Source organism: Acomys russatus, chromosome 31 (assembly GCF_903995435.1).
Source record: "Acomys russatus chromosome 31, mAcoRus1.1, whole genome shotgun sequence".
Taxonomy (NCBI): Eukaryota; Metazoa; Chordata; class Mammalia; order Rodentia; family Muridae; genus Acomys; species Acomys russatus.
The window spans coordinates 30,617,615-30,632,426 of NC_067167.1; the positions used below are offsets into that span (position 1 = coordinate 30,617,615).

The window sequence follows — 14,812 nt, forward strand, 5'->3', positions numbered from 1 at the left end:
AATAAAAACAAACTTTAACTATTGAACAAGTAATGAAAAACTATAAATTATCATTGTGGAGATGAGAAAACAGCCAGTGTTATTTAACTATTTGTCCTAACTCACCCACTAACCCAACCCCACCCCCTGCCTGAGCCCCGCTACCTAGGATCCTTAAAATCAGGGATATTTCTAAGCAGAGCTTCACATACTTAATACAAAGATAATGCTGATACACATATCAGATGTGCTGTTGGGTCCTTTCAAAGAACACTGATGAAGAGTTATAAAAGTCACCTGACTCTTGAGTTCTAATCCTGAAATCAGATTATACTTTAATTTTGCTTCTTTTATTTTGATACTACGTTAAGATCTGGTATTGTATAAATTGGTCCAATATAAACTGTTACAAAGAATATATCATCTATATTCATGAACACCAACTCATTAAGAGTCGTAAGATACCGTACTAATATATAAGATAACGAACTAAGAGAATAAAGTAAATGCAGTGTTTATAAAGATCTATGAATTTTTAGATTTCCATTATGGAAAGAAGAGGTGAAAATTACTGAATTATTTTACACAGTATCACTTTATTTCTATGAATAGCCAGTCATCTGATTTCAAGCCTGTTCCACATGTTGTTTGTATTTCTAGTGTCACATTGACTATATAGCTGAAAGGCTAATCACTTCCCTAAATGAGCATCTTGCTTTTATGCTTGTGACTCATACAATCATCTCTGCATAATCCACTATATTTTAAACAAGTCTAGAAGACAGCATCTTAGAATATTTAGAATAAATTAAAGTACCTTTATGTAGAATAAATGCGTGTTAAATACTGCTGTTTACGTTTCCCCAGCATCCCTTTACACACCCTTACCTTCGAAATGTAGGCGAGGCAATATCTGGATATTTAGACCCTGGCTGTCTGAGCCCTTGTGTGCCACAGGCACTGGCAGAGGTGGGGCTGGATTTGGGGGAACCTGACAAAGAAACGCTCTCTGAATCAGAGACCGCTACTTTCTCCTTCTCTTTGTCTGTTTGGTTGACAGTGACAGGACTCGAGCGCCCTGAGCCAATCTTAGAGGGTTCTCTCAGTTTGGAAGTGGTGGCCCCAGCTGACTTGCTGCTGACGTTGGAATCAATGCTGCTGGTACTGGATCTGTGGCCGCCTCGCCCGGGGATACCGCTGGTGCTGGACTTAGAAGGGCGGGGCAAGCTGCGGTACTGCAGGGTGGTCTTGGAGCTCACGTGCAGGACCACATCATCTTGATTCTGGGATCCATCCAGACTGGTCTTCCTTCCTGCGTTGGACTTCCCACCAATGGCAGTGGATTTGGGGATTTTCCCCAGTGTAGCTGAACCGCTCGTTATGGTGGCACCACTGCTGGTAATCATGGTAGATGAGGAGCCTACAGCACTTGGCTTCTTATATCCAAAAGAGCTGCTGGCGGTTGATCTCCCGATGCCCGAGGGTGTTTTTTTCCCTTCATCTCCACTGCTTTTACCTGCATCTGAAGGAGACCTTTGCAAGGATGATCCTTTAAGGGGAGTTTTCCCTTTCTCTGAAGCTTTGGCATCATCGGTCTTCCCTAATTAAAGAGAAACCCCACAGACATGTTTATTTGAATATCTGGACACCATAACACCTCCAAAAACCAACGGCAAAATGTGAACGCACGTTTCCTCCTTACGTAGCTTCAGTCCTGAAATATTTCTAAATATTTCAGATCTAAATAGGCATGCACTCTAATGTAATGAAAGGACTGAGTGGGAAAGCTAGAGGGGGGAAAAATCATGCCTGTCAGAGGCAATGTGATGAACATGAAAAGATAGAGCGAAAACATGTTATTTTATTATTTGTTAATATCTTGTATCCTGTGACAGTGTTGCTTCAGATACTCCTCCCAAGCTAAGTGCTAGACAGAGAGTTAACCACAGCACCTTTCGTATGATTATATCTGAAGTATTCTATGACATCCGCACTTCTGATGACACTATCTATAAAACAAGGGAAGAGTCCTAAAAGGCAGATGATAAATTGGGAAGAATTCTTTCACTCTTTTCTTTCATAAAGTCTAATTCGCAAACAGAATCTGAAATATCGAGCATTCTAACCCACCCTCAGGTTAGAATGACTGCTTTCAGCTCCCAGCTTTGTGGTAAAAGGTAGTGGCATTCATAAAGTCAACAGTGAAAATATTAGTATGTCAGGGGAAAATGAATTATTGCTTATCCAGAACCAATATTTTACCTGTATATGACTTAAAGTGACCAAATTGTAATGCAGCACATTGCAACAACCATCTGAAAAGAATGATCCCCACAGGACCCTCAGATTGTCACAGTCATGTGGTCTTATGTGACAAAGCATGTGGTTATAGCATAAAATCATTTAACTGTGTGCATAGGAATGGGCTTATCAAAGGGAGAGCCACTGCACATGAGCACAGGTGTCAAACAGGACACCACAGATTAAAACACTTCTCCAGAGATCCCTACGTCTTCCCCGGGAGGGGGAAGTGACGAGCCTACCAGGGGTCTTGAGTGCACTTGTGCCGGGTTTCTGTCTCGCTGGTGTTCCTCCCTGGGCAGACATGCCTCTCCTCCAGGAACCTGTCTGAGACACAGAGAGGCCCGCTTTTTGCCCCGTCTTCTCTGAGTCTTCGGCAAGTCCAGAAGTAGCGCCCTTCCACTTGGCGCCTCCATCACTGTGGCTGTCAAAATCTTCTTCAGTCTTCTTCAGCTCCTCCGGACTATCCCAGGTCTCATCTGTTGCTGAACGTTTCTCCGCATCTGTTTTCAGCTATAAAGAAAAAAAAAAAAAAAAAAAAAAAAAAAAAAAACCTCTCATGAAAACAAACCTGTAAAGTACAAGTGAACCAGGAACTGGAATGCATTGCCAGACAACTGGCAGGAAAAATAATGGAGCACCAATTGATACTTCAGAAGCACGCCAGAGACAGTTCTATTTTTAAACTACGGTTTCACTTAAGCTTGATCAATTTGAGACATAGAATTTCCCTTTGCAGATATTAGAGAATGTCAGGATAAATAATGATAGAAAAGCGTAGTTAAGCTCCACAAAAGAAGGGATTTTTCTATGCCAAACGTGATAAGAGAAGCCAAGACAAGATAGAAAATATTCAATGTTCTCTCCTGATTCACTCACAAGTGAGCCTCATAATTTGTTTTTTTGAGATTAGTATAAAATTAGTCAAGAAGAATCCAATGTTAGGCCATTTTTTAAACTGGATTTTTAAATGAATCAGTATTAGAAATGTCAATGAGGGTCTTTCTAGGTTAGACACCAGCAAACACGTCTAAGCAGCTTACGCTCTTCAAAAGAGGCTGGGTTTGGGCCCTGCAGTAGTTCTGAGGGGTGTTACTCTGGGAAGACTAAAATGAAAGTACTTCGCATCCCAGTGTTAGTGGACCTTTATTATGTCTGTTTATTCAAACTTTGCAAATACTTCAGGGGAGAAAAGAGTAAAACCACAACTTACTAAAAAGTAGAAAAACCTGGAGGAAGGATTGAATATGCTTAGTGGGGAGGGAGAGGCTGGCTCTCACCTGAGTGGCTCTCACCTGAGTGGCTCTCACCTGAGTGGCTCTCATCTGAGTGGCTCTCACCTGAGTGGCTCTCACCTGAGTGGCTCTCACCTGAGTGGCTCACACCTGAGTGGCTCTCACCTGAGTGGCTCTCACCTGAGTGGCTCTCACCTGAGTGGCTCTCATCTGAGTGGCTCTCATCTGAGTGGCTCTCACCTGAGTGGCTCACACCTGAGTGGCTCTCACCTGGGTGTGCTTCCTGGAGGGGACTGTGATGTTGGAGTAGGAGCTGATGGAGGACGTGGTGTTCAGGTCATCGGTGCTGATGTTGTCAAGTGTATCGCTGAGGCCGCTGCTCACTGAACTACTGTCGTCCCAGCTAAAGAGAAGACGCACGGCAGAAATGAGCCAGTCATGGGAAAAACAACGTGAAGCACCCACATTTCCACACAGTGCAGCCATACATCCCAAAGGCATAAAAACCACTTATTGTGAGAATTTGCTCACTGTCCATTTTGGGGGACATCATATTTATAATAACTGATACACCTATCAAATAATGACATACCAGTATTTAGGAAGAACCAGAAGATGGGGGCTCCAGAGAGACAGTTGCAGGGTGAATGAAAACACTGAGGTAAGCGTAATAGGCAGCTGGGTCTCTCACCCCTCCAGCCCCCACCCACAGGAGCAACCTGCAGTCATAAAGTATCTAAGAATTAATTCTTTGTTCACAAAATGGTTGCTCTTGTCAGGCATCTGAAAATCTTTCCTTATTTCCCTATCTTAAAATTTCCACCATCCAGCCATGCTGAAATATTGAAATTAATCTAGTAATCATCCTCAACACAATTCCGGATAACATAAGACAGCCTCCTCTCTGGGCCTTCCTGCTTTTGGTCTTCATCACACAACTTCAGCTGCCACTTCTTCTTTTTTTTTTTAATTGAAAAATAAAATAATTCATATTACATCTCAATTGCTATCCCATCCCGTGCATCCTCCCATTCCTCCCTCCCTCCTGCTTTCACACTATTCCCCTCCCCTTTGACTATGACTGAGGGGGACGTGTTGTTAGGGTATCAAATCTCTTCTTGGTAGTCTTCAGTCTTCAGCTGCTACTTCTGAGTGAGTGATCAAAAAGCCACATTGGGGGCCCGGAGCAATGCCTCAGCTGGTGAGAGCACCAGGCTGCGTTTGCAGAGGACCCAGGCTTGGTTTCCAGTACCCACAAGACAGCTTACAGCCATCTGTAACTCCAGTTCCAAGGGATCCGATATCCTCTCCTGACCTATGTGTGTTCTCGGTACATATGTGGTGCATATTGCATGTATGAAGATAAGAATATTCACGAACATAAACTATAAATATATCTTTACAAAAAAAAAAGCACATCTGGCCCTGGTATTGCCTTGCTACAATATTCATAAGCTTTTTCTTTCTTATAGGCTAGCAAAATGTGTCTCATGGGATTCATAAGGAAACCTATTAGGGGGATAAGATGAATATCTGATACCCTTAACATACTTATTTTTTTAATCTAAAAAGAATAGCACAGGCTATATTAATAACTACATGCATGCTAGCCTGGACCTCATTATTTAGCCAATATATTTGATGTGATGGCACATAAATACTTCAGAATATCTAGGTAACTTGAGGGAGAATAGGAGTTCCACTCAGCAGAGAGAGACTAGTGTCTTCTCATTCACTGACTGAATTTCATCCTATTGATTACTATGCACCTGTGTTTTGATGTATAAATTCATGTGCCCTAGGTATGCAAACTATAAAAGAACCAAAACTAAGTCTCATAAAATGAACGCTTGGCCTGGAACACATTCCAGAAATGAGCCATACATTGAGGATAGTATTCATATATTCATCATGAAAGCACAAATAAAACATAAATGAGACAAAATAAATATGCTATACACTGCCCATTTTTAGTTCCAAGTACTAATGATGTACTTAGATACATATAAAAGTAATCATCAAGTGGAAAAGGTAACTTACTGAGAGTACCATATTATTACCAGGTATACTTAGAAATCAGACTGTTGTCAATAGCAATTATATCTTAATGTGGGAAAAGTGTGATTTATATTGCTGGAGAAGTGCCTGTCTTCCAGGAACGCCCATGGTGAATACCTTCACTATATCTTATTTTGTAACAGTCCATAGTATTAGCCACAGCATCAGCAAACACCTCCCATATCCAAACTCCTTTGCCAACAACCGTCATGCACTGTGGGTCACATCTACTGTCTATACCCAAAGTAGGAAAATCATTTTCAGTGGGCAATTCAGCAGAACTGGGTCCTTTCTCAGCTAGCAGTCACTTAAATTACCTACCAGAAGCAAAGTACTTACTAGAGGTAGCATAAACTATATTCATAGGCTGCATAGTTTTCTAAGAGCCAGGAGAGGAGTCCCATTTCCTTCCAATTCCAAGCGCATTCTAACACGCCTTAGTTTCATAAATTGACAGAAATAGATTATATAATTTGCAACTAAGACCTAGTCAATACAATAATCATTTTTAAGACATAGTTTGTTGCTTAGTTATTGTCTCTTTTAATATTTGCATTTTATGTGTTGAAAATGTAAATATAAATTATGAAAAAACATGAACATATGCTTTGAATACCACTGTACTAATGTAAACCTCAAGTTTCTTAACAAGCACATATCATATCAAGAAAATAAGTAGTAAGCTAAAGACTGTCTGAAAGTAATTGTATTTACTAAAGGGTTGTCATGCAAAAGATGCTCTTATATATTTATTTATTTATTTGCACACAAGCACATGTGTATGCATGGGTTCACCATGGCATATGCATAGCCAGTGGGCTACCCTGAACATTGTGAGACTACCATTAGGATTTTGAGCTCAGAATAAGCCAAGCTAAAGAGATAGATGAAGCAATTATCCCTTTAATGTTATACTGCACTTTTTCTTCCATGAATTCCTTCTCCATAGTGCACTCCCTATAATCTACCTAGAAGCTCTGCTGGGCTCATTTGCCTTTGAGGATATATATATATATATATATGAACCCCAAGAGGGAAACTGAATTCTCTGGTATCAAATAATGACCATGGAGGGACTTTCCAAAATTTCCAGTAATAGTCAAAGAACAAGTTGTGGGTGTGTGTTCCATACTTCCACTCTTTGGGTTCCTTAGAGAGGATGGAATGCACATTTTAAGGCTCATGGCAAGGACCTTAGCCTGCTAAGTCACTGCCTCCTCAGCCCTTACCAATAGTTTCGTACAAATGCAAATGCTTTTGTCAAATATTATGTCAAAAGCACTATCAGCTACCGTGATCACAACAATCAGATATGCCTGTAAATGTAACAAGTGAACATAGAAGCAGCCTTAGATGAGACTTATATAAACGATAGATCCAATCACATTATAACGTGATTGGAACCCACGTGATGGGAACCCAATCACAAATAAAGCTTGGTACAATGGAACTAAAATAGACACAGAAGTCCTGCTGGATTTGATCACTTTCACAGGTAGTTAGTAGTTAGTAGTTTGTAGGCTGCTGGGTTCACAGTACTGGTTTAACTACTGCCACACTTCCCTTGACCACTGCCCTTGTTTCTCTCTCCTCCTCACTCGTTTCCTGAAATGTGCTCAGGACAATCATTGCATCCTCTGCAATCATCACCTGGCCCTTAAGTCCTACATTATTTCTCTATTCTTGAGAACTTCTCTGAATTGCTCAATAGCCTGCCCTCCATCATATTAATTCACCTCAGAATATCTTCCTTGGCAATGGACAATCCTTCTACAACTATGGAATCAAGGTTATGATTTTGAAAACCAAATCATTACCTAACCTACAGCTCTTTCCTGGCTACAAAATATGTGTTTTCAGCCTTGTTAAGACTTTTTCCCCATGGGTGTCCTGCCAAAATATCCAACTCTGTGTAGTTCACATTATTATTTTCCTCCAAAAATTCTTCCCTTCACTCACTGACATCATTTGCCAGTCCTTGATCAAATATATTACTCTTATTTTCTCTCTTTTTTAATGAAGCCTCATTCTCAGTGACGCTGTTTTTAATAATTTAAAACCTTTCTTTTAGCTGGCACCATGGCTAACCATTATTTTTGCTATTACACTTTCAATTTCTATGTGAAATGTTCATTTAAAAAATATTGGTAAGTATGTATTCTCACTCACTGTGATAAATAAGACATGGCTCCTCAAACAACCCACTGTTTCAATAGCAACTGTGATAAATGCATCCAATAGAACTTAGTACATGTGATGATAGAGGTTAGTAGTACAAAATGGATGGTGGGAAAGACAGGGTTAGTCCTTTGAAGGCTGGTATCTTCAGGATGTGACTATGACAGCAGTGAGCAGAGGAAATACAATGCTAATCAGACTAATGCTGCATTTTCACCCATCATAACCAGCCATTTCTTTAGTATGTGTTTTCTGTCTTCTTTCTCCTACCATGAATAATGAATTGTGCTTTATTTGTTTTAATAGCTTGAATAGGTAAGATGGTGTCTGCTGTTGACTATGCCACTAATTATATCACCAAATAAAGTCCTGCTTTTGAAAATGCTTTTACTTAGTGATTTTAAATTGGATTGAGTCCAATAATAAATGAAAGAGATTTTAAACAATTTATTTTTATTTTTATTTTGTGCATGTAAATGCTTTTACTTGAATGTATGTATGTACACCACATATGTGGTGCCACAAAGGCCAGAAGAGTGTGTCTGATCTTCAGGACTGGAGTTACTGACATCTGTGAGCTGCTACGTGAGTGCTGAAAACTAAACCTGGGTCCCCAATAAGAGCATCAAGTGGGCTGGGGTGATGGCTCAGAGGTTAAGAGCAAATGTCCTGAGTTCAATTCCCAGCAATCACATGGTTGCTCACAACCATCTATAATGAGATCTGGTGCCCTCTTCTGGTTACACCTCTGGTTACACCTCTTCTGGTACACCTCTGTCTGGTGTACAAGCAGACAGAAGTGTGTATATATAATAATAAATAAATCTTTTTTTAAAAAAGAGCATCAAGTGCCCTTAACTTCTGAGACACATCTTCAGCTCCATTAAATGAAAGTTTTGAGAAAAATTTTGTTTAACATAGTTCTTTTTAAAGCAAACTTAAAATAATACTTTTGGAAATATAATGGAGTTTTTTTTTCTAATCTTAAATGTCCATGACATTTGACTTTCTTCTTTGATTTTGTAGATAACAGAATTCTCCATAGCAATGATGCAATTAATTCTGTTGATTGTCACACATTTAATTAAGTTAGAAAAAACTTAATAGAAAATAGTTTTTAATGAAAGAATTATTAACCTAATTAGCTCTGAGGAGTAGGTCTCAAATCTCATCAAATATTTTTCCATCCTTTCATTTTTAATTGCATTAAAATCTGCTAAGGGCTCTTAACTATATTCTGCATAACAGGCATCTCTCTTTTCCTGCTAAATTATACATCTATAATCCTGCTGAATTTTTCCTTCATAATCTATGTCAATTTCAGAAATGATGGGATTGCTATTCACACAGTTATTTACACATTGTATTATGTCCATCTTGAAATACTATAAATCAAATTACTAATAGCACTCACATGCAAGTATTTGTATGAATTAACCCTTGGGTCGCTAATTAGAGTGCAGTCCTATGAGGGAATGGAAGAAACACTACACACTTGTTTAAATGACTATACATAATTTTGCTTTCTTTCTTTCTGTCCCTGTCTGCCTTTGTCTCTGTCTCTCTGTCTCTTTCTTTCCCTCTCTCTCCCACTCTACCTCTCTCTGTCTCTGTTATCTCTGTGTCTCTCTGTCCACTTCTTTCTGTCTGTCTCTCTGTCCACCTCTCTCTCTCTCTCTTGCACGCGTACTCACGTGTGTGTGTGTGTGTGTGTGTGTGTGTGTGTGTGTGTGTGTGTGTGCATGCTTGTACTGGTGTGGGGAATGCATGTACCTTTGTGAATGTATGTTGAGGCCGGAAGTTAAAGTTAGGATGCTTTATTATTTCTACATATTATTGTTGATTTTATTTGCTTTTGAGAGAGATTCTCACACTCTGGAGCCCTGGCTGCATTTGGTATCACCAGACTGTCCTAGAACGCACAGAGATCTATCTACCTGATGGAACTAAAGGCGTCACCACCATGTCCACTCATCATATTTTTAGATAGGTTTCTCTTGCTTTGCTGAACCAGGGCCTCACATCACACCTCATCTGGATGGCCAGTTTCTCCCTCCAGCGCTGGGGTTTCAGAAGCCTAACACCAGGCCTGACTATCATCTGAGCTTTCACAGCAGGCATGCTGAAAACTGAGCCAACTGCCAAGCCCCAATTTTGCATTCGAAGCTTAAGAAATAACTATTCCAGTCCTTCTATAGCTTTATTGTCGCAAGACTGAGCTTTGCGATTTTGACAAAATGAAATGATTTTATTAATAGTTAGTAGTTTACAATGTTCCTCCTATTAAAAAGTAATTCTTGCTTCAGATTGCAGATTCATTTTATCTGTTTTTGTTTGCTTGCTTGCTTGCTTGTTTTAGAATTTTATGTTTCTTATGGCTTTAAATTGAGTAGGATGGCAAATTTCTTAATTTGTATAAGGTATAGATCAAGTTACTATCTAATGTATAGGCGTATCACCTTTTCAGTCTTTCATGAATTTACTTTTCTTGACATGTTTACAATAAATGCAATTGACTATATGCATGCTGTTTTATTTCAAGATTTTCTACTGCTTTAATATTTATGGGCATCTTGGTAAATATTACCAGCATCCTGAGAAACAGTAAGCCAAAAGCAGACCATGTAATTCCACCAGATACATGCTTCTTATACAAAACCAATACAGCTATTTTTGTCCTCAGCATTTGCATGTGATTTCAGAAGCCGATTCTAAATGTCTTCTGAGAAGCTGCCGGTGACTTGATCTGCATTTTACTAGCTATAAAAACCCATTGGGAAATACTGACCTTCTCTGTCCAGTCTCTCAAGCCGCAGCAAGACAATGTTCTCAATACATTTTTGCTTTCTTAAACTGCTTTATGTAATAATGGGTTACGCTTAAAATCACAAACATTAATAAAACAATTGTATTATCTCATGGAAGCAGTTGCAAAGCTTAAATGCTCATGTTTTGTGGTTGGTTTGGTTTTTTTGTTTGTTTGGTTGGTTTTTTTTTGTTTTTGTTTTTGGTTTTGGTTTTGGTTTTTTTGGGGGGTTGTTGCTGTTGCTTGTATGTCAAATACAATCAAATTTTAAACCTTGGCTTTGTGTGGCATAATCTTTTCAAGTTCACCAAATGCTGTTTTGGTGCAGCAGGATGAAGGCCTGACTTTTTAAATTCTTTCCTTTGTTACTTCTTCATGTGTGCTCATTTATGTCAACTGTAAATACAGGAACTTTAACGTTTCCTCTCGGTATGCCCTAGCTAATATACTTAACATGTCAATATGAGACCAGGATTCAAGCTTTTCACTCATAACAACAATAAGACAAACATCCAACCATGACAATAGTGTTGCCATAACACTTAAGAACAGAAAGAAGATTAAAAAATGAACATGCACTAAATCATAATGGAAACAGAAGAATAAATATTTAAAGGTCGATTATTTTTTTAGCAAATGTCAAGTAATCTGTGGCATGAAAAATATGAATTTGGGATCTTATATCAAATTCTAAATTAAATTCCAAATCCACTCAGAATGAAAAGTAGAAGACTATTCTCAAAATACAAAGTTCGGTTCTTTAGAAAAGCAGAGATTTTCAAATCATAGACCAAATGAGGAGGTTCATGAAGAAAAAAACTAGACTTTATAAAACAATCCTCCATATATATTGAAAGTGTGGGCTGATCAACCAATGACTGGCCCAATTTGAGAGCCAGCCCATGACAGAGAGCCACCCCTTGACACTTATCAATGATACTCTGCTCTGCTTGCAGACAGAGGCCTAACATAACTGTCTTCTGAGAGGATTCACCCAGCAGCTCGATGGAAGCAGATGCAGAGACTCATAGCCAAACAATAGGCAGAGCTCAAGGTGTCTTGTGGAAAATTGAGGAGGAAGGATTGAGGAAGCTAAAGAGGTCAAGAACTCCACAGGAAGAGTTCTGGGCTTATAGGGGCTCACAGAGACTGAACCACCAATGAAAGAGCATGCATGGGCTGGACCTAGGCCCCCTACATATATGTAATGGATGTGCATCTGGTTCTTCATGTGGGTCCCCTAACAATTGGAGCAGGGGCTATCTCCGACTATGTTGCCTGCCTTAGTTTCCCTTTCCCATAGCTTGGCTGCCTTATGTGGGCTCAGTAGGACAGGATGTTCTTAGTCCTGATGCGACTTGATGTGCCAGGGTGCGTTGGTACCCATGGGGACCTCCTCTTTTCGGAGGAGATGGAGAGGGGTCAAAGGGAGAGGAAGTGTGTGGGTTGGCTGGGAGGAGAGAAGGAAAGGGGCTGTAATCAGGTTGTAAAGTGATAAAATATATAAATAATAATAAAAAAATTTTAAAGTGTGGCCTGAAAGTAAAATGGTAAAACACACTGCTTAAAAATAATATTTAAAGGTCAAATACATGAAGATCAAACAAATTAATAATAATAATAATAATAAATATTCACAGAAAAAAGGATCTCAAGAAATAATGTACAAAAGAAAATTTCAAACATCTCAAAAGCATATGAAGAACTTTAACTTCATCAATATTTAAAGGCGCCGGCCAACAATCAATCAATGTGTATAAAGTTCTCATTAGTGACTGGATAACCTTCTGTCCACATTCTAGTGGCTCACTTCTCATGGCAACCCAGCAGCAATGCATTCCTATATCATCCAGACATGGAGAATAAGACACATTTACATTAAGTGACTCAGCCAATTTCTCACATACTGAACAGTGCACTTTGTTTGATCCAGATCTGTCCAGATGTGAAGATTCAGTTAGTGAGCCCAAGCCTGCCCCTAAAATGCTAACAGTGAAATTCATTTAATATCTTGGGCTGATTTCAAGTGTTGTCATCAAACGTCTTCAATCTACTCTCTCATTTAGGTTGGTACTGATTATAGCAATCCATCTAAATTAAAGCACTGGCCTAGCGAACAAGGGTTTATTGAGGAAGGCATTTATCTCAGCACCCCCTTTCTTAGCGGTTTAAAGGCATGAACTATTGATTCAGACAGTGACATAGGTGAGCTGAAAACCTACTCTGTGTGTGTGTGTGTGTGTGTGTGTGTGTGTGTGTGTGTGTGTGTGTGTGTATTTAAAAGGCGATGCACTGCATGATCTGATTCCTTGGATAATTTAGTGATGACCAGCAGTTAGCAGTAAAGAGAATTCTCTACCATTGGGCAAATAGCTTCATACACATGTCAAAATTCAGAAATGTGTAACAGTAATACAAAAACTATACAGCCTATGAAATAAAAAAAAAAATCTAACAGTTAATCTTCAGACAAACCACTCTCTGCCTACCTATGAGAATACCATATGAATGAATAAATGGTTGGGGATGCTCTCTACATTTTAGCTTAGTAACTTGGCAAAGTTAACGTGGTTCATAATCACCCCTTGGCACACAGTGGAGGGCAAATGTGCTTAAGACACATGTGTTATATTTATTTTATGATGGGGACTTCTGAAATATTCACTGAATAGTTGTTATAATCGTTTCGAAGATTTGAAACATGTCTGAAAAGGAAAAGTTAGGCCAGTGATCGCTGCTATCGGGAGGGTCACTTTTCAGTCTTCTCCTGTGTTGAGCATGGCAGCACTTTGGACAGTAGGTCTTCAGTCAGCCTTTAGACTGTTCACATTGCTGTGCCGATTTTGCAACCTGAGCATGCACAATAAAGATTATTTTTATTAAAGAATGGGGGGGGGGCTGCTGCAGAGACTAATGCACCAACCAGGGACCATGCATGGTGAGGAACTGACCTCCTGCTCAGATGTAGTCCATAGGCAGTACAGTCTCCTTTTGAGTCCTATAATGTGGGGAGTGTAGCTGCCTCGGACATGGATTCTGGTGCCCGCTTTATTGACCACTCCTCCTGGTGGGGCGGCCTTGCCAGGCCACCGAGGAAGAGGATACAGGCTGTCCAAATGAAACTTGAAAGGCTGGGGTCAGATGATAGGGAAGGAGGGCTCTCTCTGTCTGAGGACTAGGGGAGCGGGGATAGATGATGACGGAGGAGTGGTGGGACCAGTAAGAGACAAGGGAGGGGACTACAATTGGGATGTAAAATGAACAAATTAAGAAAATAAGAATGGATTTTTTTTTTTAACTCAGACACTCAGACGTAACCTTAATTTTAATTTTCACCTTATTTAACTTCTCTTAATAATATAAGGGAACATGTCAATTAATTATATCTCTGGATACACTCCCCTTTTATCCCAACCTGGTTATAATCATAATATTGTCTACTGAGGTGACATTATTTTATATTTCTACCATAATATTTACTGAGTATTGACAATTAAAATATTTGTTCATAGGTTGATTTTATTAAGAGACAAAAATGAGAAATACATTTGGAAAGCATTTTAGTTCCCATTTGAATGGCTTGATTGCATATTGCATAATTGTTTAGAAAGCATTGCCATGGTTGTTATAATATTTCACAGTATTGGAGTGTTCTTGACACAATGGTACCAGAAAACATCTGGAATAAGTGATGAGGTTCACTGATAACATGATGTTCCTAACCTGGGTGCCTGAACATGCATGCATTTCTTCTGCATTAGTCATGATCCTTGCTGGAATGCAGCATTGTCAATGAGGCCTGATTTAGCCTTCTTGAAACATAATAATCCATCTCCACACACCATCTTATTACCTTCGTACCTTTGCCTCTCAACTTAGCAGCTGCCATAATTCTGTATACTGTTCATTCATTTAATTCATCATTTTTAACTGAAAAACAGTATAACAATCTGAAAGCTGGAGAGTTTTGTTTATTTCTTCCATGCTTGTTTTTCATGCTATCTGGGGAAAATATCTTGGCTATGAAGGGCACTCAATCAAAGCCAGTTTTTATAAGTCAATTATTAACAGCCTCTTTCCCACTTAATTTTCTGCTGACAGTAATCACCTAATTGGCCTCTAAGTCACTAATCATGAATAGAATTGTATGTGTTGCATTTGATTTCTGAGTACCCCATCTACTTATGCCCAACTCCTTAGTTTGAGTTCCTACAGAGGTCTTAAACCATACCCTAATTTCTTACCAGAATATATT

General features: G+C 39.2%; 1 protein-coding gene across 1 annotated transcript in view; it reads right to left on the minus strand.

The window, feature by feature from the left end:
- Nav3 (neuron navigator 3) overlaps positions 1 to 14,812 on the minus strand; it is a 291,149-nt gene that overhangs the window by 67,810 nt on the left and 208,527 nt on the right. The window contains exons 13-15 of the mRNA XM_051139705.1: positions 3,786 to 3,918; positions 2,523 to 2,793; positions 868 to 1,579 (exon numbers count right to left, since the gene is read on the minus strand). Coding sequence (XP_050995662.1) covers positions 868 to 1,579; positions 2,523 to 2,793; positions 3,786 to 3,918 — 1,116 coding nt within the window. The remainder of the gene's footprint in view (positions 1 to 867; positions 1,580 to 2,522; positions 2,794 to 3,785; positions 3,919 to 14,812) is intronic.